Source organism: Pocillopora verrucosa, chromosome 6, assembly GCF_036669915.1.
Source record: "Pocillopora verrucosa isolate sample1 chromosome 6, ASM3666991v2, whole genome shotgun sequence".
Classification (NCBI taxonomy): Eukaryota; Metazoa; Cnidaria; class Anthozoa; order Scleractinia; family Pocilloporidae; genus Pocillopora; species Pocillopora verrucosa.
In genome coordinates this window covers 15,802,660-15,829,325 of record NC_089317.1, presented here as the reverse complement: position 1 = coordinate 15,829,325, position 26,666 = coordinate 15,802,660, and the positions used below count along the sequence as shown (strand labels likewise).

Here is a 26,666-nt window from a genome sequence, read left to right as displayed (position 1 = left end):
GTCAACCTTTATCAAGTGGTCATCCCGCCATTCCCCGTGTGTGACCGCTCAGTACATGTTGATCGCTTAATGCATTAAAAGTTTGATTGTATAACGCTAAATGAGTCGCAGTTCTTCCATTTTAAACCCTACGATATTCTGATTTGTCTAACTGAGTTTGTCATTCGTATTCTTTGTTTTCTTCATTTTTCTGTGTTTCTTTGTCATCGTTTTCTCGATATTGCTGTATTCTTTGGTCATCCATTCGTTGTCTCTATCTTGGTTTTCTCCGTCTTTGTTTACTTTTTCTTTTGCTGTTCGTCTTGGTTTTTTATATCTTGCTGTATTTTCCATCCTCCATGTCTCCGTCCTCGTATACACCTTTTTGCTGTATATTTTCATGGTTGTTTTCTCGGTCGTTTTGTATTTCTTCTTCTTCCATTTGTCCATCTTGGGGTGTTTGTTTGTCTTCTATTTCTTCATCGTTGTTCTCTTTGTCTTTTTGGATTATTTCAACCACTCTTTTAAAATGACCGTTATCACTAAAAGATCTTCTTCGCCGGACAGAGAGTCTTTTCCATACAGGGATTTGTGGTTTTCTAGATCTTCTTCGTCTTCTTCTCCGGCGCCCCCTAAGTATTTTGGTATTCTGCCTTATTAATGTTTTGCTTTGTGCACCTCCATCTAGAAAACTTGCTTCAACAAAACCATGCTCTTGAAGAGCGTTATCATCTGTGTCAGGCAATGGTGCCTCTTCAACGGAATCTTTTTGTTCTGCTTCGTCCTGTACAGTGGTCATCAAGCCTTCAAGTCTTTTCTCTATTTTCGTCCGCTCCTCTTGATTCAAGTCGTTTTCTCCCGTTGTGCTGCGGTGCGGTTCAGCGACCATCATGTAGAAAAATGGCAAAACGAGGAACCCGTAATGGAACAACATCTTGAATCACCTACCAATTAACAAATTGGAAGCAAATAAAGAGAGCAGATTATTTTACCACAACTTTAGTACACTTTCATTGATACAGATGCGACTGTTTCACTAAAATTTTATTATCGCGTTTGCTAGAGAGCGATAGAAACGATGAAAGGGTATTTAGGCAAAGAATATGAAAAGTTGACGATAAATGCATAGAGTGTTCACGCAATCGACGCTTTTCATGGTAAATCCAGTCAATTTGATGAAGAAAATACTCTTGTAGTTTGTACATGAGTCATTTACATGGGTAAACCCGGACTTGTAAATGCAAGGATTTAGTAAAACAATATTCCACACTAGAATTTACGCGTGTATCTCGAGTCAGTATACATGTGTAAATTACAATCGTGGACTTCAGAGAGGGATCTCAATAGGGTGATCATAGGATTTTACGGCAAACGGTTGATTTATTTCTGTTAATTTTAAAAGAAATAATTTTCACGTTTTATTTCAGCGTTTTATGACTGTTAAAATTTGTCAATTCTTCCCCCTGACGGCTAATTTTTGTTTTGCCATTTTACAGTTAATGGTTAACCCAATTGAGAGCCTCTTTTACTGTCCGTTTGAATTTAAGTCTATTTTTTACATATGCAATTAAAAATCGCTGTTGTCCTTTCAATATCTGCGGCTTTGCTTCATTTCTCACTTTTATTTTTGAAAGAATCATTGAGCAAGTTATCCAAATAGCAGAAGCTGCTCTTGGCTCAGATCGCGAGGGAACACATAATGATAGTTTTGGCGCCATTTTCGTCGCCAGTGACGAAGAAGGCGAAGCAAGCAGCATGGGAAAAGATTCGCACGCAATCAAACGGCGTCAGTGCGTCGTTCACTAAAATCTGTTAAAAGAGGAATAAAAGAAAATATCAAGACAGAGTATTGAGGTGAACTTAAACTCCTAACCGATGTATCAACCGACATAATACACACGCGCACATGGATTATGGACAAGCTCAGGTTATGGACCCACCTTATGCAAAGTTTTTTTACAAGCTCCAAACACCAATTTGTCGTCGGACAGCTAGTTTTCTATCTTAGCTGGGCGTGAGAAAGGCTGACGCTTAAATAAACTGTTTTGATAAGATCACTTCCCGAACCGCGTGTTTGATTCAAGCCAATGGGCTGAGTTTTAATTGGCTCGCGCAGGTGAAGTCTGACGATAAGAGTCATTAGTTAAATTCATAGAATGATAAGCATTGGCTGGAACGAGATGAATTTTTGACGTTATCAACTTTCGTTAAACGTTTCATGTGAACTTATGGTCGAGAGTTAAAACTCTAAGCGTAAGTGATTATGGTAGAGTCGAAAAATAAAATAGATAGAAACGTTAACTAAGTAAAAATATCTAAAAATTATCAAAAATTGTCTCATACTGAATGATCGAGTGTTACCCAGGTAACAAATTACCGTTATTCTGTGCTTCATTAGTCTTGGTAGGATCAGACATCTTTAATTTTCTATACAACTTTGCCATAATAATAACCCTCTCAAATCCAATTAGGTGACTATTCAAGCTGGCATTTCTTTTCCACTGGTTGATGAACCTAATTTTGCTTAAGAGCTTCCAAGAAAATCTCTGAAAATAGCTTTTCTACACTAAGATGTCCAAGTTGTCACCAAATCTTTGAAGAAGCCCTGAAGCATAACTTTCCTTCCCCAAGTCTTCAAGCAATCCAGCCTCAAAGATGAGATTTCGTGGAGAGAAAATATATTAAGTTACAAGTCGTTGTATAGTAGCCTCAACGGCAATGATTTTTATCACACTGAGCGAATAGTTGATACATCGGTTAGGAGTTTAAGTTCACCCCAATACTAGGGCTAGATCGGTAAAAAATAGTTTGAAAATGCATAAATTCAGGTTTATTTTATCGAATTATGGTGTTGAAGCGTTCATCGGTTATTTTTCATTTCATTCTTCATTGAATATTTATTGAAAGCCACTCCCTCTGGGTGATTAAATAAATCGCCGTTGAGTTGCTATACCAAAATTTACAACGCCTCGTAATTTCCTCTCTTTTCTTTCCAAGAAATCTCTTCCCTTTCATTTAAATAAGGGTGCATTGATTGGCTTTTAAGTTTGGGGAAAGGTAATCCTGCTCAAGGCTTCTTCGTGGCTTTGGTGACATTTTGGACACAATAGATTAGATAAGATATTTTTCAGTGATTTTCTGAAGCTCTTCAGCAAAACTGGGTGCATCAACCAGTATGGAAGAAATGCCTGCTTGAATAGTCACCTAGTTGGGCTTGAGAGGGTTATTGTCATGGCAAAGCTGTACAGAAAATTAAAGATGTCTGACTAATGAAGCAAAGAATAACTGTAATCTGTTACTTGGACAATTCCGGGTCACTTTGTATTTGACAATTTTTGATAATTTGAAGATATTTTTACTTAGTTAACGTTTCTATCTATTTTATTTTTTTACTCTACCATTATCATTTACGCTTACAGATGTAAGCTTATTTTGACAACATTCAAGCTAGAATAAACTGTCCACTGCCTCCTTGTCATAAATTGGAATGGAAGCCACATTCGATATCTTGTTAGGTTTAACTTAATACAGTTCAGTGGCGATCTCTATAAAAGGGCGGCCGAGGGCATTTCGCATAGGAAAAAAGTTTTGCCTCAAACTTTACCCATTACACTATCTTTGGTAGTAAGTAAATAAAACTTCATTGGTTTTTAGAAATGCGTTAAGAAAAAACTTCGAGAGTTCTCAATGATCAAAGCTGCAAAAGGTGTCGGCGATGCTGTCAATGCATGCAGTGAAAACTTGCACTGGATCTTGGACATTCCTTCTCGCTGATCTTAAGTCCTGTATTTCTCTGCTCCCATTAAGTGCAAACAGGCTGCTAGCGTGGAAGAACTAGGGTAGAATTGCGAGCAAACAATGACGTTATTGCTACCACCATTCAGGTGGGAGAAGTACACAATTGAATTATGTGACTAAGTCACTGGTCAAAGTGAATTTCAGGTTGTGCCGTTATAGATTACGAGCAGTCCCTCCTTTTCGGTGAAATCCGTCTCGCGAGTCAGAAAAACAATAAAAAACAAAGCTCTTGAAGTGAGGCACTAACATTAACTTTTTCTTCCGTGAATTTTTCGACTCGCGTAACGCACTTCGCCGAAAAGGAGGAACTGCTTGTTGAGTCTAATACTGTTATCGTCGGTCATGCTGAACAAAATCTGGTAGTTTGGTTCTGAAATGTTCATTCAGGCTTGAATAGCTTAAGTTCTCTAAACTCAAATATGAAAAAACATAAACCAATTCTTCAAAAAGACTTTCTCACTAAAACGTTGACCGAACGCTGATCAATATGATATTAGATACGAGACAGAATCATTTGCCAGATTTTAACCGTTTAAAATGTTTAGAGTATCAATCAGTGTCAATCAGTGTGTTCTAAAAGCTCTACCTTATGATCTTTTCTTTTAAAAATGGTTAAAATCTAGGATTTATGAAGCCACCAATATAGAACGGTCGGAATTTGCTCAACAGACTAGTTTGCATAATTCTGCTGTCACGTTAGCAAAATAACCAAAAGTTTGAAGTCACTACGGCAAAGGAAATCAATAATTACAATATGTTTTTACATTTCTATGCTTTTGATCATCTTATCAGAAAAAGTCAACCGGATTTTTTCATTTTCCAGTCTGGACTTGAGAAATGTCACCCAAGTACTTTTGACCAATTCCAGAAAGCTGTCTAACGGGTGTTTTTAAATAAATTATGGCGAAGCTCTGAATAAACACGTACCAAAATTGAAATCCTTTTAAAATTCCTTAGATATCACAAAATTAAGGAAAACAAACAATTCTTGCTGCATGCACTGTGTTAAGAGGAGCGAGCTTGCAACTTGAAATTTTCGATGTCGCAAGAGGTCAAAAAAGGGCCTTTTGCAGCTTTGATTATTGAGAGCTGTCAAAATTTTTTAATAAAGAAATTAATGTGGCTTTATTTACTTACTACCAAAGATAGTTCAATGGTCAAAGTTTAAGGCAAAAATGCTTTTCATCGTGAAATTGCCTGGACCGCTCTTACAGAGATCGCTACTTATTTTGTCGGAGTGATTGGAGTTACATTTGATCTTAATTTATAACCTTTTGTCTTGTAGACATCGAAAAGCAAACCTTCAATGACATCTTCAGTGATCCCTGCGATGAAAATTCTATTGACGCCTTTCTCGAGAATAGTGGTGACAATTTTAGGAATGATTGCTGCAAGTAATAAAATAAATCAGTGATAATCCAAGATTTTGTTCGATCTCTAAATCGCTGTTCTTCTCCTAGTCCTTGTCCTCGCCCTCGCCCTCGATCTCCACCTTGTCCTCGTCCTAGTCCTCGTCCTCGTCCTCGTCCTAGTCCTCGTCCTCGTCCTCGTCCTTGCCCTTGTCCTTGTCCTTGTCCTTGTCCTTTTCCATATCCTTGTGCTTCTGCTTCTGTTTTTCTTTTTTCTTATCCCTGTATTTCTCCTTGTCCTTTTCCTTTTCCTTTTCCTTGTCCACATCCTGCTCCTGGTCCTTGACCTTGTCCATCTCTTTGTTCTTCTCCATGTCCTTAAACTTCTCTTTCTCCGTCTAATTGTCTTTGACTTTGTCTCCCTCCTTTTTCTTGTCCTTGTTCTTGTTCTTGTCCTTGTTCTTGTTCTTGTCCTTGTCCTTGTCCTTGCTCTTGTCATTGTCCTCGTCCTTGCCCTTGTCCCTGTCCCTGTCCCTGTCCCTGTCCCTGTCCTTGTCCTTGTCCTTGTCCATGTCCTTGTCCTTGTCCTTGTCCTTGTCCTTGTCCTTGTCCTTGTCCTTGTCCTTGTCCTTGTCCTTGTCCTTGTCCTTGTCCATGTCCTTGTCCCTGTCCCTATCCCTATCCCTGTCCCTGTCCTTGTCCTTTTCCCTGTCCCTGTCCCTGTCCCTGTCCTTTTCCTTGTCTTGTCCCTGTCCCCCTCCTTGTCCTTGTCTTTGTACTTGTCCTTGTCCTTGTCCTTGTCCTTGTCCCTGTCACTGTCCCTGTCCCTGTCCCTGTCCCTGTCCCTGTCCCTGTCCCTGTCCCTGTCCCTGTCCTTGTCCATGTTCCTTTCCTTGTCCTTGTCCTTGTCCTTGTCCTTGTCCTTGTCCTTGTCCTTGTCCTTGTCCTTGTCCTTGTCCCCGTCCCTGTCCTTGTCCTTGTTCTTGTCCTTGTACTTGTACTTATCCTTGTCCTTGTCCTTGTCCTTGTCCTTGTCCTTGTATTTGTCCTTGTCTTTGTCCTTGTCCTTGTCCTTGTCCTTGTCCTTGTCTTTGTCCTTGTCCTTGTCCTTGTCCTTGTCCTTGTCCTTGTCCTTGTCCTTGTACTTGTCCTTGTCCTTGTCCCTGTTCTTGTTCTTGTCCTTGTCCTTGTTCTTGTCCTTGTACTTGTACTTATCCTTGTCCTTGTCCTTTTCCTTTCCCTTGTCCATGTCCTTGTCCTTGTCCTTGTCCTTGTCCTTGTCCTTGTTCGTGTCCCTGTCCCTGTCCCTGTCCCTGTCCTTGTCCTTGTTCTTGTTCCTGTTGTCTTGTCTTTGACTTTGTCCCCCTCCTTTTTCTTGTCCTTGTTCTTGTCCTTGTCCTTGCCCTTGCCCTTGTCATTGTCCTCGTCCTCGTCCTTGTCCCTATCCCTATCCCTGTCCCTGTCCCTGTCCCTGTCCCTGTCCTTCTCCTTGTCCTTGTCCTTGTCACTGTCCCTGTCCCTGTCCCTATCCCTGTCCTTGTCCTTTTCCCTGTCCCTGTCCATGTCCCTATCCCTGTCCTTGTCCTTGTCTTGTCCCTGTCCCTGTCCTTGTCCTTGTCCTTGTTCTTGTTCTTGTCCTTGTCCTTGTCCTTGTCCCTGTTCTTGTCCTTGTACTTGTCCTTGTCCCAGTCCCTGTTCCTGTCCTTTTCCTTTTCCTTTTCCTTTCCCTTTCCCTTGTCCATGTCCTTGTCCATGTCCTTGTCCTTGTCCGTGTCCTTGTCCTTGTCCTTGTCCTTGTACTTGTACTTGAATTGATCCTTGTCCTTGTCTTTGTCCCTGTTCTTGTCCATGTACTTGTCCTTGTACTTGTCCAGGTTCATGTCCTTGTCCTTGTACTTGTCCTTGTCCCTGTCCTTTTCCTTTTCCTTTTCCTTTTCCTTTTCCTTTCCCTTGTCCATGTCCTTGTCCTTGTCTTTTTCCTTGTCCTTGTCCTTGTCCTTGTCTTGTCCCTGTCCCTGTCCTTGTCCTTGTCCTTGTCCTTGTCCTTGTCTTTGTACTTGTACTTGTCCTTGTCCTTGTTCTTGTCCTTGTTCCTGTTCTTGTCCTTGTACTTGTCCTTGTCCCAGTCCCTGTTCCTGTCCTTTTCCTTTTCCTTTTCCTTTCCCTTGTCCAAGTCCTTGTCCATGTCCTTGTCCTTGTCCGTGTCCGTGTCCTTGTCCTTGTCCTTGTCCTTGTCCTTGTCCTTGTCCTTGTCCTTGTCCTTGTCCTTGTCCTTGTCCTTGTCCTTGTCCTTGTCCTTGTCCTTGTCCTTGTACTTGTACTTGTACTTGAATTTGTCCTTGTCCTTGTCTTTGTCCCTGTTCTTGTCCATGTACTTGTTCTTGTACTTGTCCAGGTTCCTGTCCTTGTCCAGGTTCCTGTCCTTGTCCTTGTACTTGTCCTTGTCCCTGTCCTTTTCCTTTTCCTTTCTCTTGTCCTTGTCCTTGTCCTTGTCCTTGTCCTTGTCCTTGTACTTGTCCTTGTCCTTGTCTTTGTCCCTGTTCTTTTCCTTGTACTTGTCCTTGTGCTTGTCCAGGTTCCTGTCCTTGTCCTTGTACTTGTCCTTGTACTTGTCCTTGTACTTGTCCTTGTACTTGTCCTTGTACTTGTCCTTGTACTTGTCCTTGTACTTGTCCTTGTACTTGTACTTGTCCTTGTCCTTGTCCATGTCCTTGTCCTTGTCCTTGTCCTTGTCCTTGTCCTTGTCCTTGTCCTTGTCCTTGTCCTTGTCCTTGTCCTTGTCCTTGTCTTTGTCCCTGTCCTTGTCCTTGCCCTTGCCCTTGTCATTGTCCTCGTCCTCGTCCTTGTCCCTATCCCTGTACCTGTACCTGTCCCTGTCCTTGTCCTTGTCCTTGTCCTTGTCACTGTCCCTGTCCCTATCCCTGTCCTTGTCCTTTTCCCTGTCCCTGTCCCTATCCCTGTCCCTGTCCCTGTCCCTGTCCCTGTCCCTGTCCCTATCCCTGTCCTTGTCCTTGTCTTGTCCCTGTCCCTGTCCCTGTCCCTGTCCCTGTCCCTGTCCTTGTCCTTGTCTTTGTACTTGTACTTGTACTTGTCCTTGTCCTTGTACTTGTCCCAGTCTTTTTCCTTTTCCTATTTCTTGTACTTGTCCTTGTACTTGTCCTTGTACTTGTCCAGGTTCCTGTCCTTGTCCTTGTCCTTGTCCTTGTCCTTGTCCTTGTCCTTGTACTTGTCCTTGTACTTGTACTTGTACTTGTACGTGTACTTGCACTTGTACTTGTACTTGTACTTCTACTTGTACTTGTACTTGTACTTGTCCAGGTTCCTGTCTTTGTCCTTGTCCTTGTCCTTGTCCTTGTCTTTGTCCTTGTCCTTGTCCTTGTCCTTGTACTTGTCCTTGTACTTGTACTTGTACTTGTCCAGGTTCCTGTCTTTGTCCTTGTCCTTGTCCTTGTCCTTGTCCTTTTCCTTGTCCTTGTCCTTGTCCTTGTCCTTGTCCTTGTCCTTGTCCTTGTACTTGTCCTTGTACTTGTACTTGTACTTGTACTTGTACGTGTACTTGCACTTGTACTTGTACTTGTACTTGTACTTGTACTTGTACTTGTACTTGTACTTGTACTTGTCCAGGTTCCTGTCTTTGTCCTTGTCCTTGTCCTTGTCCTTGTCCTTGTCCTTGTCCTTGTCCTTGTCCTTGTCCTTGTCTTTGTCCTTGTCCTTGTCCTTGTACTTGTCCTTGTACTTGTACTTGTACTTGTCCAGGTTCCTGTCTTTGTCCTTGTCCTTGTCCTTGTCCTTGTCTTTGTCCTTGTCCTTGTCCTTGTACTTGTCCTTGTACTTGTACTTGTACTTGTCCAGGTTCCTGTCTTTGTCCTTGTCCTTGTCCTTGTCCTTGTCCTTGTCCTTGTCCTTGTCCTTGTCCTTGTCCTTGTCCTTGTCCTTGTCCTTGTCCTTGTCCTTGTCCTTGTCCTTGTCCTTGTCCTTGTACTTGTCCTTGTACTTGTCCTTGTCCCAGTCTTTTTCCTTTTCCTTGTACTGTACTTTTCCTTTCCCTGTACTTGTCCTTGTACTTGTCCTTGTACTTGTCCAGGTTCCTGTTCTTGTCCTTGTCCTTGTCCTTGTCCTTGTCCTTGTACTTGTACTTGTACTTGTACTTGTACTTGTACTTGTACTTGTCCTTGTCCTTGTCTTTGTCCCTGTTCTTGTCCTTGTACTTGTCCTTGTACTTGTCCAGGTTCATGTCCTTGTCCTTGTCTTTGTCCTTGTCCTTGTCCTTGTACTTGTACTTGTCCCTGTCCTTGTCTTTGTCCCTGTTCTTGTCCTTGTGCTTGTCCAGGTTCTTGTCCTTGTCCTTGTCCTTGTCCTTGTCCTTGTACTTGTCCTTGTCCTTGTCCATGTCCTTGTCCTTGTCCTTGTCCTTGTCCTTGTCTTTGTCCCTGTTCTTGTCCTTGTCCTTGTACTTGTCCTTGTCCTTGTCTTTGTCCCTGTTCTTGTCCTTGTCTATATCCTTGTGCTTCTGCTTCTGTTTTTCCTTTTTCTTATCCCTGTCCTTCTCCTTGTCCTTTTCCTTTTCCTTTTCCTTGTCCACATCCTGATCCTGGACCTTGACCTTGTCCGTCTCTTTGTTCTTCTCCATGTCCTTAAACTTCTCTTTCTCCGTCTCCTTGTCTTTGACTTTGTCTCCCTCCTTTTTCTTGTCATTGTTCTTGTTCTTGTCCTTGTCCTTGTCCTTGTCCTTGTCCTTGTCCTTGTCCTTGTCCTTGCTCTTGTCATTGTCCTCGTCCTTGCCCTTGTCCCTATCCCTGTCCCTGTCCCTGTCCCTGTCCTTGTCCTTGTCCTTGTCCTTGTCCTTGTCCTTGTCCTTGTCCTTGTTCTTGTCCTTGTCCTTGTCCCCGTCCCTTTCCTTGTCCTTGTCCCCGTCCCTGTCCTTGTCCTTGTCTTTGTCCTTGTCCTTGTCCTTGTCCTTGTACTTGTCCTTGTACTTGTACTTGTACTTGTACTTGTACTTGTACTTGTCCTTGTACTTGTCCAGGTTCCTGTCTTTGTCCTTGTCCTTGTCCTTGTCCTTGTCCTTGTCCTTGTCCTTGTCCTTGTCCTTGTCCTTGTCCTTGTCCTTGTCCTTGTCCTTGTCTTTGTCCAAGTCCTTGTACTTGTACTTGTACTTGTACTTGTCCTTGTCCTTGTACTTGTACTTGTACTTGTCCTTGTCCCAGTCTTTTTCCTTTTCCTTGTCCTTGTACTTGTCCTTGTACTTGTCCCTGTACTTGTCCTTGTACTTGTCCTTGTACTTGTCCAGGTTCCTGTTCTTGTTCTTGTCCTTGTCCTTGTCCTTGTCCTTGTACTTGTACTTGTACTTGTACTTGTCCTTGTCCTTGTCTTTGTCCCTGTTCTTGTCCTTGTACTTGTCCTTGTACTTGTCCAGGTTCCTGTTCTTGTTATTGTCCTTGTCCTTGTCCTTGTCCTTGTACTTGTACTTGTACTTGTACTTGTCCTTATCCTTGTCCTTGTCTTTGTCCCTGTTCTTGTCCTTGTACTTGTCCTTGTACTTGTCCAGGTTCATGTCCTTGTCCTTGTCCTTGTCCTTGTCCTTGTACTTGTACTTGTCCCTGTCCTTGTCTTTGTCCCTGTTCTTATCCTTGTGCTTGTCCAGGCTCTTGTCCTTGTCCTTGTCCTTGTCCTTGTACTTGTCCTTGTCCTTGTCCTTGTACTTGTCCTTGTCCTTGTCCTTGTCCATGTCCTTGTCCTTGTCCTTGTCCTTGTCCTTGTCCTTGTCCTTGTCCTTGTCTTTGTCCCTGTTCTTGTCCTTGTCCTTGTCCTTGTACTTGTCCTTGTCCTTGTCTTTGTCCCTGTTCTTGTCCTTGTCTATATCCTTGTGCTTCTGCTTCTGTTTTTCCTTTTTCTTATCCCTGTCTTTCTCCTTGTCCTTTTCCTTTTCCTTTTCCTTGTCCACATCCTGCTCCTGGACCTTGACCTTGTCCGTCTCTTTGTTCTTCTCCATGTCCTTTAACTTCTCTTTCTCCGTCTCCTTGTCTTTGACTTTGTCTCCCTCCTTTTTCTTGTCCTTGTTCTTGTTCTTGTCATTGTTCTTGTTCTTGTCCTTGTCCTTGTCCTTGCTCTTGTCATTGTCCTCGTCCTTGCCCTTGTCCCTATCCCTGTCCCTGTCCCTGTCCTTGTCCTTGTCTTTGTCCTTGTCCATGTCCTTGTCCTTGTCCTTGTCCTTGTCCTTGTCCTTGTCTTTGTCCTTGTCCTTGTCTTTGTTCTTGTCCTTGTCCTTGTCTTTGTCCTTGTCCTTGTCTTTGTCCCTGTTCTTGTCCTTGTCCTTGTCCTTGTCCTTGTCCATGTCCTTGTCCTTATCCTTGTCCTTGTCCCTATCCTTGTCCTTGTCCTTGTCCTTGTCCTTGTCTTTGTCCTTGTACTTGTCTTTGTCCTTGTCCTTGTCCTTGTCCTTGTCTTTGTCTTTGTCCTTGTCCTTGTCTTTGTCCCTGTTCTTGTCCTTGTCCTTGTCCTTGTCTTTGTCCCTGTTCTTGTCCTTGTCCTTGTACTTGTACTTATCCTTGTCCTTGTCCTTGTTCTTGTCCTTGTCCTTGTCCTTGTCCTTGTCCTTGTCTTTGTCCTTGTCCTTGTCCTTGTCCTTGTCTTTGTCTTTTTCCTTGTTCTTGTCCTTGTCCTTGTACCTGTCCTTGTCCTTGTCTTTGTCCCTGTTCTTGTCCTTGTCCTTGTACTTGTACTTATCCTTGTCCTTGTCCTTGTTCTTGTCCTTGTCCTTGTCCTTGTCCTTGTCCTTGTCCTTGTCTTTGTCCTTGTACTTGTCCTTGTCCTTGTCTTTGTCTTTTTCCTTGTTCTTGTCCTTGTCCTTGTACCTGTCCTTGTCCTTGTCTTTGTCCCTGTTCTTGTCCTTGTCCATATCCTTGTGCTTCTGCTTCTGTTTTTCCTTTTTCTTATCCCTGTCTTTCTCCTTGTCCTTGACTTTGTCTCCCTCCTTTTTCTTGTCCTTGTTCTTGTCCTTGTTCTTGTTCTTGTCCTTGTCCTTGTCCTTGTCCTTGCTCTTGTCATTGTCCTCGTCCTTGTACTTGTCCAGGTTCTTGTCCTTGTCCTTGTCCTTGTCCTTGTCCTTGTCCTTGTCCTTGTCCTTGTCCTTGTCCATGTCCTTGTCCTTGTCCTTGTCCTTGTCTTTGTCCCTGTTCTTGTCCTTGTCCTTGTACTTGTCCTTGTCCTTGTCTTTGTCCATGTTCTTGTCCTTGTACTTGTCCTTGTACTTGTCTTTGTCCTTGTCCTTGTCCTTGTCCTTGTCCTTGTCCTTGTCCTTGTCCTTGTCCTTGTCCTTGTACTTGTACTTGTACTTGTACATGTACTTGTACTTGTCCTTGTCCTTGTCCTCATCCGTGTTTTTGCCCTTGTCCTTGTCCTCGTCCTTCTTGTCCTTGTCCTTTCCTTCTCCTCATTCGTGTTGTTGTCCTTGTCCTTGTTCTCATCCGTGTTGTTGTCCATGTCCTTGCTCTTGTCCTTGTCCTCGTTTTTGTCCTTTCCTGGTCTTCATTCGTGTTGTTGTCCTTGCCCTTGTCCTTTTCCTTGACCTTGGTCTTGTCCTTGTTATTGTCCTTATTCTTGTCCCTGTCCTTGTTCTTTTCCTTGTCCTTGTCCTTGTCCTTGTCCTTGTCCTTGTCCTTGTCCTTGTCCTTGTCTCTATCCTTGTTCCCGACCTTGTCCTTGTCGTTGACCTTTTCCTTGTCCTTTTTCCTGTCCTTGTCCTCGTCCTTGTCCTTATCCTCGTCCTCGTCTTCGTCTTCGTCCCCGTTTTTTTTAAAGTTATTTTCATCATTACTTTTATGATCTTTATCGTCACTGTTATTATTTTAAAGAAAAGTTTAATAATGTTCAGAAATAAAAAATGCGTGGTCATTTAGTATGTAGGAATCGACGCATAAACATTTACCGCAGAGCTAACGCTTCCTTGAATAAGACTTTTCATGCATTTCCCAATTTTGTTTGTTCTTTTTAAAAACTTGATTAACAGCAGTCATTTGATCAAAATACTTTGATAAGATTAATTCTCAGTTTTGTAACCAAATTAACAGCTCAATTGAATAAATATAAAGTGTAATTTGCAATTTAAGAAACCCCGTTGTGTTCATATGACATAGTTTTGGAACCGAAAATAAACACGAGCGTCGTTTAATTGTTCTTATTCTCTTATCACTCTTATCTCTATTTTCGTCAACAATTGAGTTTGCTTGACAAAAAAATCATTATTCACATGTCATTATTTGTTTTAAATGAATGTTTTAATAAATTTGCACTTGAACGCCAGTAAAAAGTTCACCAATCAAAGGAATCCATAACGATCTCCAACAGTGTAAAAACGCAAATGCATTCAAATGAAGCTATTAATTTTTCCAAAGCCTGCAAAACTTAATAAGAATAATTAGGTGACAGATGTGAATCAGCATAGAAGTTAGGTTTAAATTGTGTCAAAGCAGCTCGGAAGCGTGACTTTCAGAGGAAACCTCATAGCAGCTTTAATTTGTCGTTGCGTTCGACGACATGATTGCCCCGCATTCAATACAACCTGCCGATGTTTTGGCGGAGGATCCAAGTGAAGACCCAAAAGATTTCAGCAAACCACTGCTGAAAGTTATCGATGAAATATACAGTCCGGTGTTAAAACTTATGAGGCTGTTCGGCTTGTATCTTGGAGATACAAGTTTGAAACGTTTGGCTCATACCTCTAGTTATTACAGACAACCAAGCATTCTTGCGAGTATTAATTGTTGTGTTATGGTTGTTGGGTTCTGGTTCAATGTTGTGATGGCCTTTGTTGCTATTTCTTGTGGAGATGATATGTACACTTTCATCTTGTTAGGCTTATGGTGCTTATTAATAGCACTCAACGCAACACTTTGTCTACTTGTACTTTGTGTTCCCTTCACCGACACAAGAAAGTCCAGATTTGGCTATTTCCTCATGAAGTTATGTCCTATTAAGACCACTGCCAGTTTAGAAAAGGTAAAAACCAAGTCAATCAGAGGCATCATTGTGTTTGGATTCGTCTTCTTTTACTCCACGGCTGGAACCTTGATGGTATACCTTCTGCTGGGAATAAACATGGCTCACGGTAAGCCCTGGAGTCAGTGGTTTGGATTTGAAATAGTCTCCGTCGTTTTCCTCATTGTTGGCTGTGGAGCGTGGTTACTGCCAGTTCTTTTTTACTGCATAACTTGCTGGATTCTGGAAGCATTGTTTGAAGACTTACACCAAAGAATATCGCCCCTACATCCAATTACTTTGGATCTAATAGCTTTTAAGATGGAGCATCAGAAGCTTTGTGAGGTGGTTAGCTTTGTGGACAAAATGCTTCGCCTTCCTGTGTTTGTGATGGTTTCTGTGTATCTTCCTCTAATTTGCTTCAACTTTTATCAAGTGGTCAACTTACCTCCTGGAGATAAATATATCTCCCTTATCAGTACCCTCTTTTTTCTGCTGTTTGCTGCGTGTTCCCTGGCAATCATCATAGTATTTGGGTCAAAGGTCAATGAACAGGTAAAAGAAATTTCTTTAGGAGATTTTAGCCATAGTGAAGATAGAGTGGTAGCTAGTAGCCCTATTAATATTATTTCTAAAGTTTGCGTAAATATGTTATTTAGCTTCACCAAAAATTGACCAAAATTTCTTATTAATGCTTATCCTATATCTTGCCTTAAGACTGAATTCAGCTCTATAATCTTTTAATTGTTTCTCTTCTTTCTTTACCTATTTGTTTATCCAATCACTCCAGATTCACGGCTTTCAAAAGGATCTAGATGCATTTCCAGTATCAAAAGACGAGGGAGTAAAGGTGATTTACGCCTACAATAACTTTTCCCCAATGCTTTCACATATAAATACGATGTCGATGGATCTCCGCTCAGCTTTCTCTGTGTCTCTCTGTACGCCTCTGTTTGCCTGTAGTTTCATAACCGACCTGTTCATTATAGGTGTGATCTATCCCAGCCAAATATAAGAAATAATAAAGTAAGTAAATTAGATAAGTAAGACCGGAATCTTTCAAGGGACAAACTTTCTGGACTTATATTTTAGTTGGTGATGTTTATGCTGGAACTGCAAGGTGAATCAAAGGGTCTTTCTATTGGTGGACTGGCGGTGATCAACAAATCAATGTCTCTAACAGTAAGTTCTCTGCTATCTTACTTGACGGTCCTTTTACTCTTCTCACTGAACAGAACAGTTAAAGAAGATTTTTAACTACAGATGATGCATTTAATTCCATAACATTTTTTGGTATTCTGTTCTAATTACGAGCCATTTCGTTTTTCTCTTTGCTAATGACATATTTCTTGTTCCAGATTGTCGGAGTGCTTGTCTCCTACTTTGCATTTATGTTGTCCCTGCCAAAGCCATGATTTAAAAAGGAAAAGTAGTACAACAGAAAGAGCCGAGTCCAGTAACAGGGTTATTTAGAAGAGACAAACAATTTCTACCAAAGTATTCTTTTCAGAATCAGTTGATGATTATATCAGTAAAAAATTCCAATTACTTCATTCGAGCAATTCTTCAGTGCGTATTGAAGCTGTTCAAAGTTCTGATTGGCTAGAAATGAAAGTATTTCTCATGTGAAACGGATGCAAATTTGTAGCATGAGGGTAGATTACAAGCAGGCCTCCCAAGTTTACAGGTTAATTAAGCATTATAAACTGAAATGATAATGTAAATTGGCTGCCTTTAAGAGTTTAGCTGCCGTTTCGAGCGTTGGCCCTTCGTCAGAGCGAAAGGCTGACGCTCGAGACGTCGGCTTTGAAACTCTTTACGGTGGCCAATTTACGTTATCAACTCAGTGGATAATACTAAATTACCCTGTTATACTCTTCCACCGACGCAGCACCACAGTTTCTGTAGAAATGTATCCCTTTACGCCCAAGTTTACTCTTGAATCACTTTTTAATGATGGTCTTGCAAAAGTTTATATTGGAAAAATATTGTGACTTCTTTCAATCAATCATTGGAATAAGCTTTATATGCAAAATTAAAGCGCATGCTTTAAAACCTCACCTGTTTTGATTTTCTTTCTTTCCTTCTTTCATAGATTATATTGTTAATAAGTGATCACATAATAACTCGTGGGAGGAAGCGCCTAATTTTTTAGACTACGAATTGCCACACGGGCTCGTACCATTTTGTTAGTTTGAAAAATGCAGTCGTTCTTCTCTAAACCAAGTTGCACTAAAAATGATGCGGTAAATCTTCCAAATGAATATCGATACTTCATCATCGTAAGCCGAACAGTGAGTGAGAGTGACTTGTTATCCTTACGTGAGTTGATTCAGAACATTCGTCATGAAATATTGGCATATTTCCCAAATGTGATTCAAAATCAAGACAAACAATAAAACTAACTTCAGAGAACTAGAACATTCTCGATTAAAATCAAGTCTTAATTGTGTAATTCTCTAAGGACTCCACAGCCTTTTATACCGACCGAACGATGGAAATTAATAAAATTCGTGTTGCGACAGGGACCCTGCTGCAAAGGCATGGCATATTTCTTTCATTAGAGATGGACCTTTTTCAAAATAATAGGTTATTCACCCGTTTAGCTTTTGAGGAAAGTGTCTCAAAGAGAGGTACAACCAGTTCTCACTTTGGAAAGAAAAAAGCCTGTTAAAGAATGATGGACAATCTAATATTCCGTGCATTCATACAGCAAAGCAATTTCAAGCTTCAGGTAAAAACATCTCCCACGAATATGTCTTGGTGGGAAGCTCTTCGTGGCTCCTCACCATTTATCAGCAATATATCTAGAAAGAGGAATATGCTGGTGAATTCGTGCCGGAGAAATGTTGATGGTGCCGTTTTCAGGTTCTAAGGGATTTCATGCTGTTTAAACGTCTAAAGTGTGGTATACAAAAGGAAAAAGATATCTTGATATTACGAGTACTTACAGACTGTAATCAGAATTACAATTCCTCAATTTCCGAAGTTATCGAGGCTGATGTTTCATCTTTGGATCAACGGAGTCCTCGTCAATCTGGCAAATTTTTACAGCATAGTATGAATCATTTTCATATCATTACTTGACTCCTGAATTTGATTGAGTGAAAATCATACATTCAATTCCCACTGTTAATTAATTTCAATCACCTCCATTTTATGACCAACAATTTTGTGTCCGGATAGAATAATATTGAAATGTTCCACCTGTTTTACAACAACACAATGAAGATTTCTTTCCCTTTTTCAATGTTTCTCTGATATCTATTGAGTTTCACCTAGGTGACAGAAGTAACAAGTGGAAAGCGTAACGTATAAATTTTACATATGGCCTCAAAAAGTAGTGCACAGTGCTGCCCTGGCGACATGTTCAAGAGGCCTTTTGTGTTGAAGATAAAATAACTAATGAACTACGGTAAATATTATACAAAGAGGGTACATATAATCATTTTCTTCTGAAGAAGGAATGATGACATTAATTTCTTCAAAACTTACATATGGGGTTTTTACTTCCATTAGTTTTCATTTTGCACTTTATAACAGTTGTTGGCATTTTTATTTCAAAAACAAATGCAGCTATTTCATCAAAAAAAATAATTTCCTTTCTTAAAAGAAATCAACCATATTTCAATGACTGAACAATCAAATGAAACCTAATTGTTTTTTTTGAAAGAAAAGAAACTAATTTGGTTCAGTCTGGCAAATTTTTACAACATAGGATAAATTATTCCTATATTATTACTTGACTCCTGAATTTGATTGAAAAAAGAAACTAATTTGGTTTAATTAATCAGTTTTTTCAAAAATTGTTGTTTACGAATGAACCGTCAAATGAAGAGGAAGAGGAAGAGGAAGAGGAGGAGGAAGAGGAAGAGGAAGAGGAGGAGGAAGAGGAAGAGGAAGAGGAAGAGGAAGAGGAAGAGGTAGAGGTAGAGGAAGGGGAAGAGGAAGAGGAAGGGGAAGAGGAAGAGGAAAGGGAAGAGGAAGAGGAAGAGGACGAAGACAAGGACGAAGACGAGGAAGAGGACGAGGACGAGGACGAGGAAGAGGACGAGGACAAGGACGAGAACGAGGACGAGGAAGAGGACGAGGACGAGGACGAGGACGAGGACGAGGACGAGAACAAGGACGAGAAGGACGACGAAGGCGAGGACGAGGACGAGGAAAAGGACAAGAACAAGGACAAAGACAAGGACTAGGAAAAGGAAAAATACAAAGGAAAGGTCAAGGACAAGGAAAAGGACAAGGAACAGGATAATGACAATGACAAGGACAAGAATAATGGCAATGACAATGACAAGGACATGAACAAGAACAAGGACAACGAGAAGGACAGGGAAAAGGACAATGACAAGGACAAGGACAAGGAAAAGGAAAAAAACAAGGATAAGAAAAAAGACTAAGAAAAGGACAAGGTCAAGGACAAGGAAAATGGCAGAGACAAAGACGAGGCCAATGACAAGGAGCATGACAATAAAAAGAACAAGGACAATGACAAGGGCAAAGACCATGCCAATGACCATGAAAAGGACATGGCCAAGGAAAAGCACAAGGACAATGAAAAGGACAGGGACAAGAACAAGGACCATAACAAGGACAAGGGCAAGGAAAGGCACAAGGACAATAACATTAACAACGACAAGTAAAAAGGACAAGAACAAGGAGAATAACAAGAATAAGGACAAGGACCAGAACTATTACAAGGACAAGAACATGGGCAAGGACAAAAACAAGGAAAAGGGCAAGAACAAGGACAAGGATTAGAACAAGAACAAGGAACAGGACAAAAACAAGAACAAAGACAAGGACAAAAACAAGGATAAGGACAAGGAAAAGGACAAGGACAAGGACAAGGACAAGGAAAATGACAAGGATAATGAAAAGAACAAAGACAAGGTCAATAAAAAGGACAATGACAGGGGCAAGGAGAAGGGTAAGAACCACGACAAAGACAAGGAAAAGAAACAAGGAGAAGGGCAAGGACAAGGAGAAGAACAAGGACAAGGAAAACGACAATGGCAATGACAAGGAAAATGACAATGGCAATGACAAGGACAGGGACAAGAACAGGGACAGGGACAGGGACAGGGACAGGGACAGGGACAGGGACAGGGACAGGGACAGGGACAGGGCAAAGGAAAAAGGACAAGGACAAGGTCAAGGACAAGGATAATGATAATGACAAGGATAAGGAAGAGGACAGGGACCGGGACAAAGACAAGGACAGGGATAAGGATGAGGACAAGGACAGGGACAAGGACAAGGGTATTGAGCCACAGTGGAGGTAATTTTTGCATTTGAATTCGACCTTATCACCTTATCATGGAAGCTATCCACTCTTTACTGGAAGAAAGGGATTTTTTTTAAACAAAGCTTTTTCATGGATAGTGAGAAAGGTATATTACTGATTAAGTATCTGGAATGGTGGAACGTTGCGGTCAGGTTAGACCTTCCGTGGTCGGCAGGTAATGATAAAAACCAATTTCTTCCCAGAGTGTGTATCGGTTTTCCACCCATAGTTGAACTTTTTAATCATTGTTCCAAGCATAATTCACATTTCCAAGCTTTGTCGATCCCCAACGAGCAACTGCGGGTAGAATGGTTGAAGTACCCAGTTAGTATCTTCCCCACCGGCCAGAAAGCCCAAGAACAAGCTAGATTACTTTTACCTCCTTCAAAAGTATTCATTTACTTTATTTCCACAGAATGATGTCTAAAACCATCGGTAAACTATTTCAGCTTTAATTTAGCTTTTGTATTGAATTAATATAGTAATTATACAAGCATTAGTTGGCAGTCAATTCCCAACAACCAATCAGTTGCAAATGTATACTATTACTTTTTGATTTCTACGGTTGGTAAAAGAAAATCAGCTCTCTCATCAGTGTGCCACGGGTTTTTGACAAAGAATAGAGGGAGCTGCTCCATAGCCGCTGCATGGATTATCATTCCACTTTCCTGCATTCCCCCCGCCTTTATACATTTGGGCACAATTTTCGTGCCCTCCAAAGTTGTTCGGCTCTCCGTGACCCCACACCTGATAACCAGCATAGCTATTGTCAATCCAGTAAAAGCTAGAGCCTCTTCGATTAAGCCCCAGCCACACTCCCTCGTTAGATATCCCTGGGTTGTTTTTTAACAGGTTGAAAATGAAGTCTCTCTCCCCAGCGGATTTAATGGTGGGTAAGTTTGCTCCCATGCTAAGGCATTTCTGCTGAGCAGTGGACCTGTCTGGGGTTCGGCTTGGGTCGATGTAAAAACATGATACTCCATTTGTAGACCAACCGGAAGGACAGGCTGCAATAAAACAGCGCAATTAAAAATACACGAACGGAAATTAAGTCTGAAGAGTCATTTGATCCTGCAGAAATGACTATTCTGAGAAAAGTCAGACAGCAGCAGCAAAAAAAAGATGTTTTCTGAAGAGAAAATAGCCTCTAAATTTCTCCTATTGAGGCCAAAGTGTCATAAAACCTGTTACCATTTCTATTTAGTTTGACCCATCCCTCAGATTCGTAATTGACTTTGAGTAAGGTGAAATGTTGCTTGAGCGTTTAAAATGTTTTACAAATATCAGGTATATTGATATATTTCTTTCGAATGAATCAAAATTATTTTTCCTTCGCAAAAATAAGGCCCGTATGGGAGATATCTAAGAAAATGGAAAATATATATTTATGTAAGATTGATTAAGGTGAAATGATATGAAATACAAGGCTAATTAAAATGATCACTACCCAAGTCGGCTAATCTTGCAAATATAATGGGTTTAAAAAAAAAAAAAGTTAGTAAAAATACTAACTGTCCTTATGCAAATGAGTCAGTTCAGATATACTCTTTTTCCGGGCTTCTTACTGATAAGGTCTATAATGATGAAGTCTTACACGGCTTAACGCTGTACTTTATGGATTAACTCATGTTAAGAAACTCGTATAAGGAATACAATTAGCCCCTCTTAACAAAAGTAGTCCTCTGATTCATCTTGACTAAATTCAGAGTTTCATGGGAGGTGAAAAACAAAATTGAGTTCATCTTGGAGCTAATTTTTACATTTACATTGAACCACATACTTATATTGTTATACATAAAGTACCCCATATTTATACGAACACTCCTTACCGCAGTTCTGAGTGTTGCATTCCTGCTCCTCTTCTGCTGGTCCTAGGTTTAGCTCCAGGCAAGTCTTTCCACCGTTGGATGGTGGCGGGTTTGTGCAGGTTCTTGTCCGCTTCTGAGTTCCTCCGCCGCAGGTGGCAGTGCACTGTCCCCAATTGGACCAAGTGCTATATCCACCATTTACGGCTAAAAACAAGTAGAAATAATTTTAAGACTTCTCTGATCATTCCTTTCTTTATAAAAAGTTTCGATGTGTTCATATGGGATGACGGGCCAGAACACATTGCGGGGTTCTCGGTTTTCGCCTCCGAGACTTCCGAGACAGTTCTGACATCCGACTGAGCATAAATATTCCCATATGATTGCATTATTTTTGTTATCGGATGAAATGTAAAGGATTGCATATTATTACATATACATACAGAGATTTGCTCCGAGGAAATTTTTCGAATAAAAGTGATTTGTAATAAACTGCGCGAACTCTAACTATTTGGAAGGTATTTTTTTCAAGTGAAAAATAAATATTTTGACCAATCGCAGGCCGCGGACGAAATTTTTCGCTAGTCATTTGACTTTTAGCACCTTCACTGACGGCTCATACATCAAAAGATAAGCTATGGCTTGCTCTTTTGCTTCTTCTCTGAAAAATTCAAGGTTTGCAGTGATAACTTCGGTAGAGGACTTGATACAAAAGCATGGAAATGAAAATACCAGAAAGAGAACTGAATAGAACGTCGCTTTACTGAGAAAATGTTTTGTCGTAAAACTATGATTCAAACTTTGACATACAACAACATCCCAGCGACAGATATCAAACAATTGTCTGATAATAAAAATTTTCATCACATAGCCAATTATTTCGTAGTATCCGAAGAGCAACTTTAAAAAAAAACCTAAATCTCTAAATTCTGACTCTGATTAAAAAGCATTTCGATTCGTATTTCAATGGGCGATTCGAGTTCAGAAAACAGGCATTGCAAAATTAAACTAATCATTATCTGAACTTACAACAGCTTCCAAATTGAATTTCCATTTCGTGCTATTTTCGTATCATTTGAAAAATTATTTATCGAGGTGTCCATTTTGCATGTTGGTGTGGTGAGTTGGATTCGCTAGACCTGATTCATAATCACATAATCATATTTTGTTCTAAACCTCAACAGGTATAAAATAAGCAAATCACTACTTGGTTAGTTCGCTTGCACTATTTTTATTTACTCGTTGCGCTCGCTAACGTTGAAGTAGCCTGTATTTCTTTTCACTTACAACAAAAGGAAATGGAATCCTCGCTCCCTAATTAAGCTGAAATTACTTATCAGCCGTTTACCAGGCTCTTATGAAGAGGCTGCATTCACGTTTATAAGTCCTAATTCTAGATTAAATTAGGATAGAATGATGACTTTCTACAAAAAAGGTAATGTAAAGCTCGTCTTTAAGACTGGGCTCTTATTATAACACTCCTTACGACAGTTCTCCGTGTTGCATTCCTGTTCTTCTTCTGACGGCCCCAGGCCTTGCTCCAGGCATGTCTTTCCACCGTTCGATGGTGGTGGGTTTGTGCAGGTTCTTGTGCGCTTCTGGGTTCCTCCACCGCATGTAGCACTGCATCCTCCCCAGCTAGACCAAGTGCTGTAACCGCCTTGCACGACTGAAATATGTCAAGTAATTTGTTTGTTAAGATACAGCTTTTTCATGGAATAATCCGTAGAACTAGCACTTCTGCTGATTTAGTAAGGCATGGAAAATTAAAACTGATCGACCTACCACCGCACATGCCAGCTTTTGTGTATAAATTCTTAAGCGTCTCCAAAACCTCTGCCCTGGCTTCTTTGTTTTTTCCGAACTTCTTTAACTGAAGCAACTCTTTGATACGTTTGATATCTTCTTTCACTTCGGACTGGACATCTGCAAATAAGGAAAAGAGGCAAAACTGGGATCCTTCACGCCTAAAAATGTCTACTTTATCAGTAGCATATGGTTTTCATAGCTTGCGCAAATGCTTTAGAAAACGTTATTGCTTATTCAAATTATCAATCAACAGAGTGCTCCCGCAGGAAGAGACAAATGGCTTCTGACTCATCGCCGTAAAATAACTCATAAGGAGGCTCACTTTGCTGCGGTAGTGTTCTTTTCGTTCTTATTTTCGTTCCTAGGGTTTATCTTCATTTTAAGTTCCATTTTTTGTGGTCAGTGTGGCATTTACAAGATATCATAATATCTGGCAATTACTTACCCCCGCAATTGTCAGCGATGGCCGACAATTTATCGAGAAGTTTTAAAACCTTCTTTTTTTGCCTCTTTCCAAACTTTTTCTTCTCAATCTGGGTTTGGATTTTACCCAAGATTGTCTCCATCTCTTCCTCCACATTGTTTTCATCGTCTGAATCGTTTACGCTGGTAGTTGTTAACATTGTTTGCAGTTCCTCTGCAAAGAAAAGGAATAGCCGAGCTATTTAAGGTTGTGATGTTCTCTGATGACATGACCAAACAAATTTGGTCGCTACCATTGCTTGGATTAAAAAGAAGTGAGCAAAAAAATCATGCGACTGTTGGTATTGAAACTTTAAAAGTAGAGGCCTGTTTGACCGTGAATAGCAGAGTAACTTTCATGAGAAGTTTTAATTGCGTGTATTGCTTCATGCCAAGAATAAGGGAGGACTAAATTAGGAAAGTTGTTCACAAAAATAACGAAGCTTGGTTTTGAATTAGATGGAATGTTATGAATATCATTTGCTATTAAAGTGTGTTCTGATTGGGTATGCTCAACTCCAGTTATCAGCTCGTACACCGAATGACTCAGCCAAGTGTTGTTAAGCTGAACTTATTTTTGGATGTAAGTAAAAATTTCTCCCGTGCATTGAAAAGAAAGTAAAACAAATCCTAGTCAATTTTCACCTCGATGACAAAGGAAAAAGCCACAAAGTACGATATAGCACTATTGAATCTTCACTTGACATTGGCATGTTATGGTCCAGAAAAAGTATAACATTGCCACAATAGTTAGAAAACCCAGGTGCCTTCAGAATTTTAGGGCAACTCGCAAATTTTGCTTTAAAATTAAAACGAAAGCTGTCTTCGTTCCCTCTTTTTATCCGTTTCAGTTAAACAAATACTTAAATAAATTGCACAATTCACACTCGAAAGCTTGTCTCGTAAGTATTGTGAAAATTGTTAAACATTAAGTTTTCATTCAGCTTCGGTCGTAGACCGTTGCGAATGTCATGTGACTCAAGTTATTCTGAATTAATTTCTTTTTTTCAAAAAAAATAGAGAGTTAAGAAAAATTTAGTAAGCTCCCACAACATTACCAAAAACTGTTATAGTCAATAAAGCAATTATTCCATTCGTGCTTATTGGATACGAGACTGGTTACAGCCAACTCACACACAAAAAACACCCATAGAATAATTTTAAAATAATATTTTGTTAAGGCTAATGGTCATACATTAATAAAGGGCTCTCTCTATAGACTCAAGATAACATTCAGGAATGAAATATACGTAATAATGTATAGAGAAATAAAGAATATTATTATTAATTATCGTTATTGTCACTTTTTCAGAGACAGAAAGGTATTTCTATAAACTTAGGATAACATTCAGCATTGAAATATATAGAATAACGTATAAAGAATATTTTTGCAAAAAAAAAATTAAGAATATATTTTGTAAAATTGTTGTTATGGTTACTTTCTATGTCACAGAGGTGATCATAAATTCAGTGTTTAATTTGTGTATGTAACACTCTTCAAAACAATTTTTCCAAAAGCCCTGGCTTCGCAATATTGAAGAAATAAACTGTGGTTTCAAGAAAAAGAGCATTAACGAGCTTATGGTGCTACGTCCACATATCACTAAAGGTAAAATATGTGTTTGAATGAATTAGGAAGGAAGATGTTTTCTTAGCAGCCTTTTCTCGATGGCAAATATTGAAAGTCTAATTTTTTTTTCCTTTATGAGCAGAAAGAAAAACGAGGTAAAAAAAAAGGTCAAATACAACTGAGTTATAGTAAATGGGAGCCGATTGCAAAATATTTTAGTTATATGGTTGCGGACCCTTGTATCCTAAAACATATACAGTCTCGAGGGAGCATGGACGTAAATGTTCTTTAAGCCCGTGCTTGAGCCATGTTTTCTTTCTTAATTAACAAATTAAAAGCCGCAGAAGCGGAAAGTGATAATTGTCAAGTTCAGTCCACTTCATCTCTAGACCATTCTCTTTCAAGTCCTTCTAACAAATTACTTTATCCCATAAGGCCTCTTTTTTTAATGCGGACAATAACTTCAAGTCTCATTTATTTGTCGATGACTTATTTGTTTGTAAAACGAAATGTAAAAAACAAATTTTTGAGGTGATTGAGGCTTGAAAAGCGCCTACCATGCGAGTTTGGTTTTAGAATGTAATTATGTTTACCTTCGTCAGCCTCCCCGGGTTGTATCGCCTCCATTGAGAGGGAGAGGAGCATAAGACAAAGAATTACAATAATTTCCTTCATACCCATCTCGATTCTGGGAAAAAAGAAGAAAAAGACAAAGGTGATGCATAAAGGTGAAAATGCCAACAACCCGTTCGGTTATTTTTAATTTCCAGATAACACATTTATTTCTGAAAAAATTCCATGTGTCTGCCATTATTTCAGACTCGAATGTGTACTCAAAATGCTCTTGTTTCAAAATGCAAAGCCGAACAGTTCGTCTTGATAACTGGGCACTCCCACCACGCAGGTCCATGTTCTTAAGTCGGATTTACTTCAGAACGTTCACTCCTCTAACAAGTGTCAAAAATAAGTTACTTCTGTAGGTAACAAAGACATCATGTTCCTATATTAATTTTATGACAGAACTCGTTATCCTCTCGGCTATCGCCTTATTTAAACCTGCAAAAGATGCACATGGAGACAGTTCACGTATTTTTAATAAGTCCAATTTAGAAAGCTATTCTCAGACTCACCTTAGCAGACGCTCGCACTTCTCAAAGAGGAAATGCCTCAAATAAGACGTACGTCAACTTTTTATAAAAACATTAATGAAGGTTGCTCTCTATTGGCTGATGGTTGCATGATCACTCCACTATTGGTTATTAATGTGGCAAACGGAAAGCAAATGAGCTTGCCTCCAAGAAAGACTAATGCATCGGCGATTGTTGAAGAAGTTTCCAAAGCAACGACCTTATTGAAGGATAGTATGCCTAAGTTGTTTTCCTGAGGCTCCCACGAAGCTCTCGTTACAGTTGTCAAAAATAATTTTCTTTTGGATAAGTGCTGATATATTACGATGGAAGCCTCAAGATAATATAATTTCAGTGCTGCACTTTCACCATGGAAGGGTTATAGCTTTTGCTTATACTCTATGGGAATGATAATCAAATCCTCGCCGCGACGTTGGAGTATAATGGTATAAAGTTCAGCAATAAATATCTAAAATGCAGAAAAATAGCGAGCTACTAAAC

The 26,666-nt window shown here is 40.1% G+C and overlaps 3 protein-coding genes across 3 annotated transcripts; all 3 read right to left on the bottom strand.

Annotated features, from left to right (window-relative positions):
* Nucleotides 1–5,524: 5,524 nt before the first annotated feature.
* Nucleotides 5,525–7,805, bottom strand: LOC136281908 (nipped-B-like protein B; the record flags this gene model as incomplete). The annotated part of the gene is made up of 4 exons (XM_066168942.1): nt 5,525–5,846; nt 5,906–6,321; nt 6,483–7,075; nt 7,442–7,805. Coding segments are annotated over 4 exons (1,695 nt in total), but the record flags the coding sequence as incomplete, so codon positions are not given.
* A 609-nt stretch (nt 7,806–8,414) lies between these two features.
* Nucleotides 8,415–11,610, bottom strand: LOC136281907 (S-antigen protein-like; the record flags this gene model as incomplete). The annotated part of the gene is made up of 5 exons (XM_066168941.1): nt 8,415–9,053; nt 9,109–9,430; nt 9,581–10,156; nt 10,469–10,744; nt 10,943–11,610. Coding segments are annotated over 5 exons (2,481 nt in total), but the record flags the coding sequence as incomplete, so codon positions are not given.
* Nucleotides 11,611–19,823: 8,213 nt separating this feature from the next.
* On the bottom strand, nt 19,824–26,181 carry LOC131770221 (uncharacterized). The gene is made up of 7 exons (XM_059085938.2): nt 26,169–26,181; nt 25,632–25,726; nt 23,452–23,643; nt 22,983–23,123; nt 22,684–22,866; nt 21,222–21,404; nt 19,824–20,399 (listed from the first exon to the last, which is right to left on the bottom strand). The coding sequence occupies exons 2-7, from the start codon at nt 25,717–25,719 to the stop codon at nt 19,984–19,986; spliced, it is 1,203 nt and encodes a 400-aa protein (XP_058941921.2). The 5' UTR covers nt 25,720–25,726; nt 26,169–26,181; the 3' UTR covers nt 19,824–19,983.
* Between the last annotated feature and the right edge of the window lie 485 nt (nt 26,182–26,666).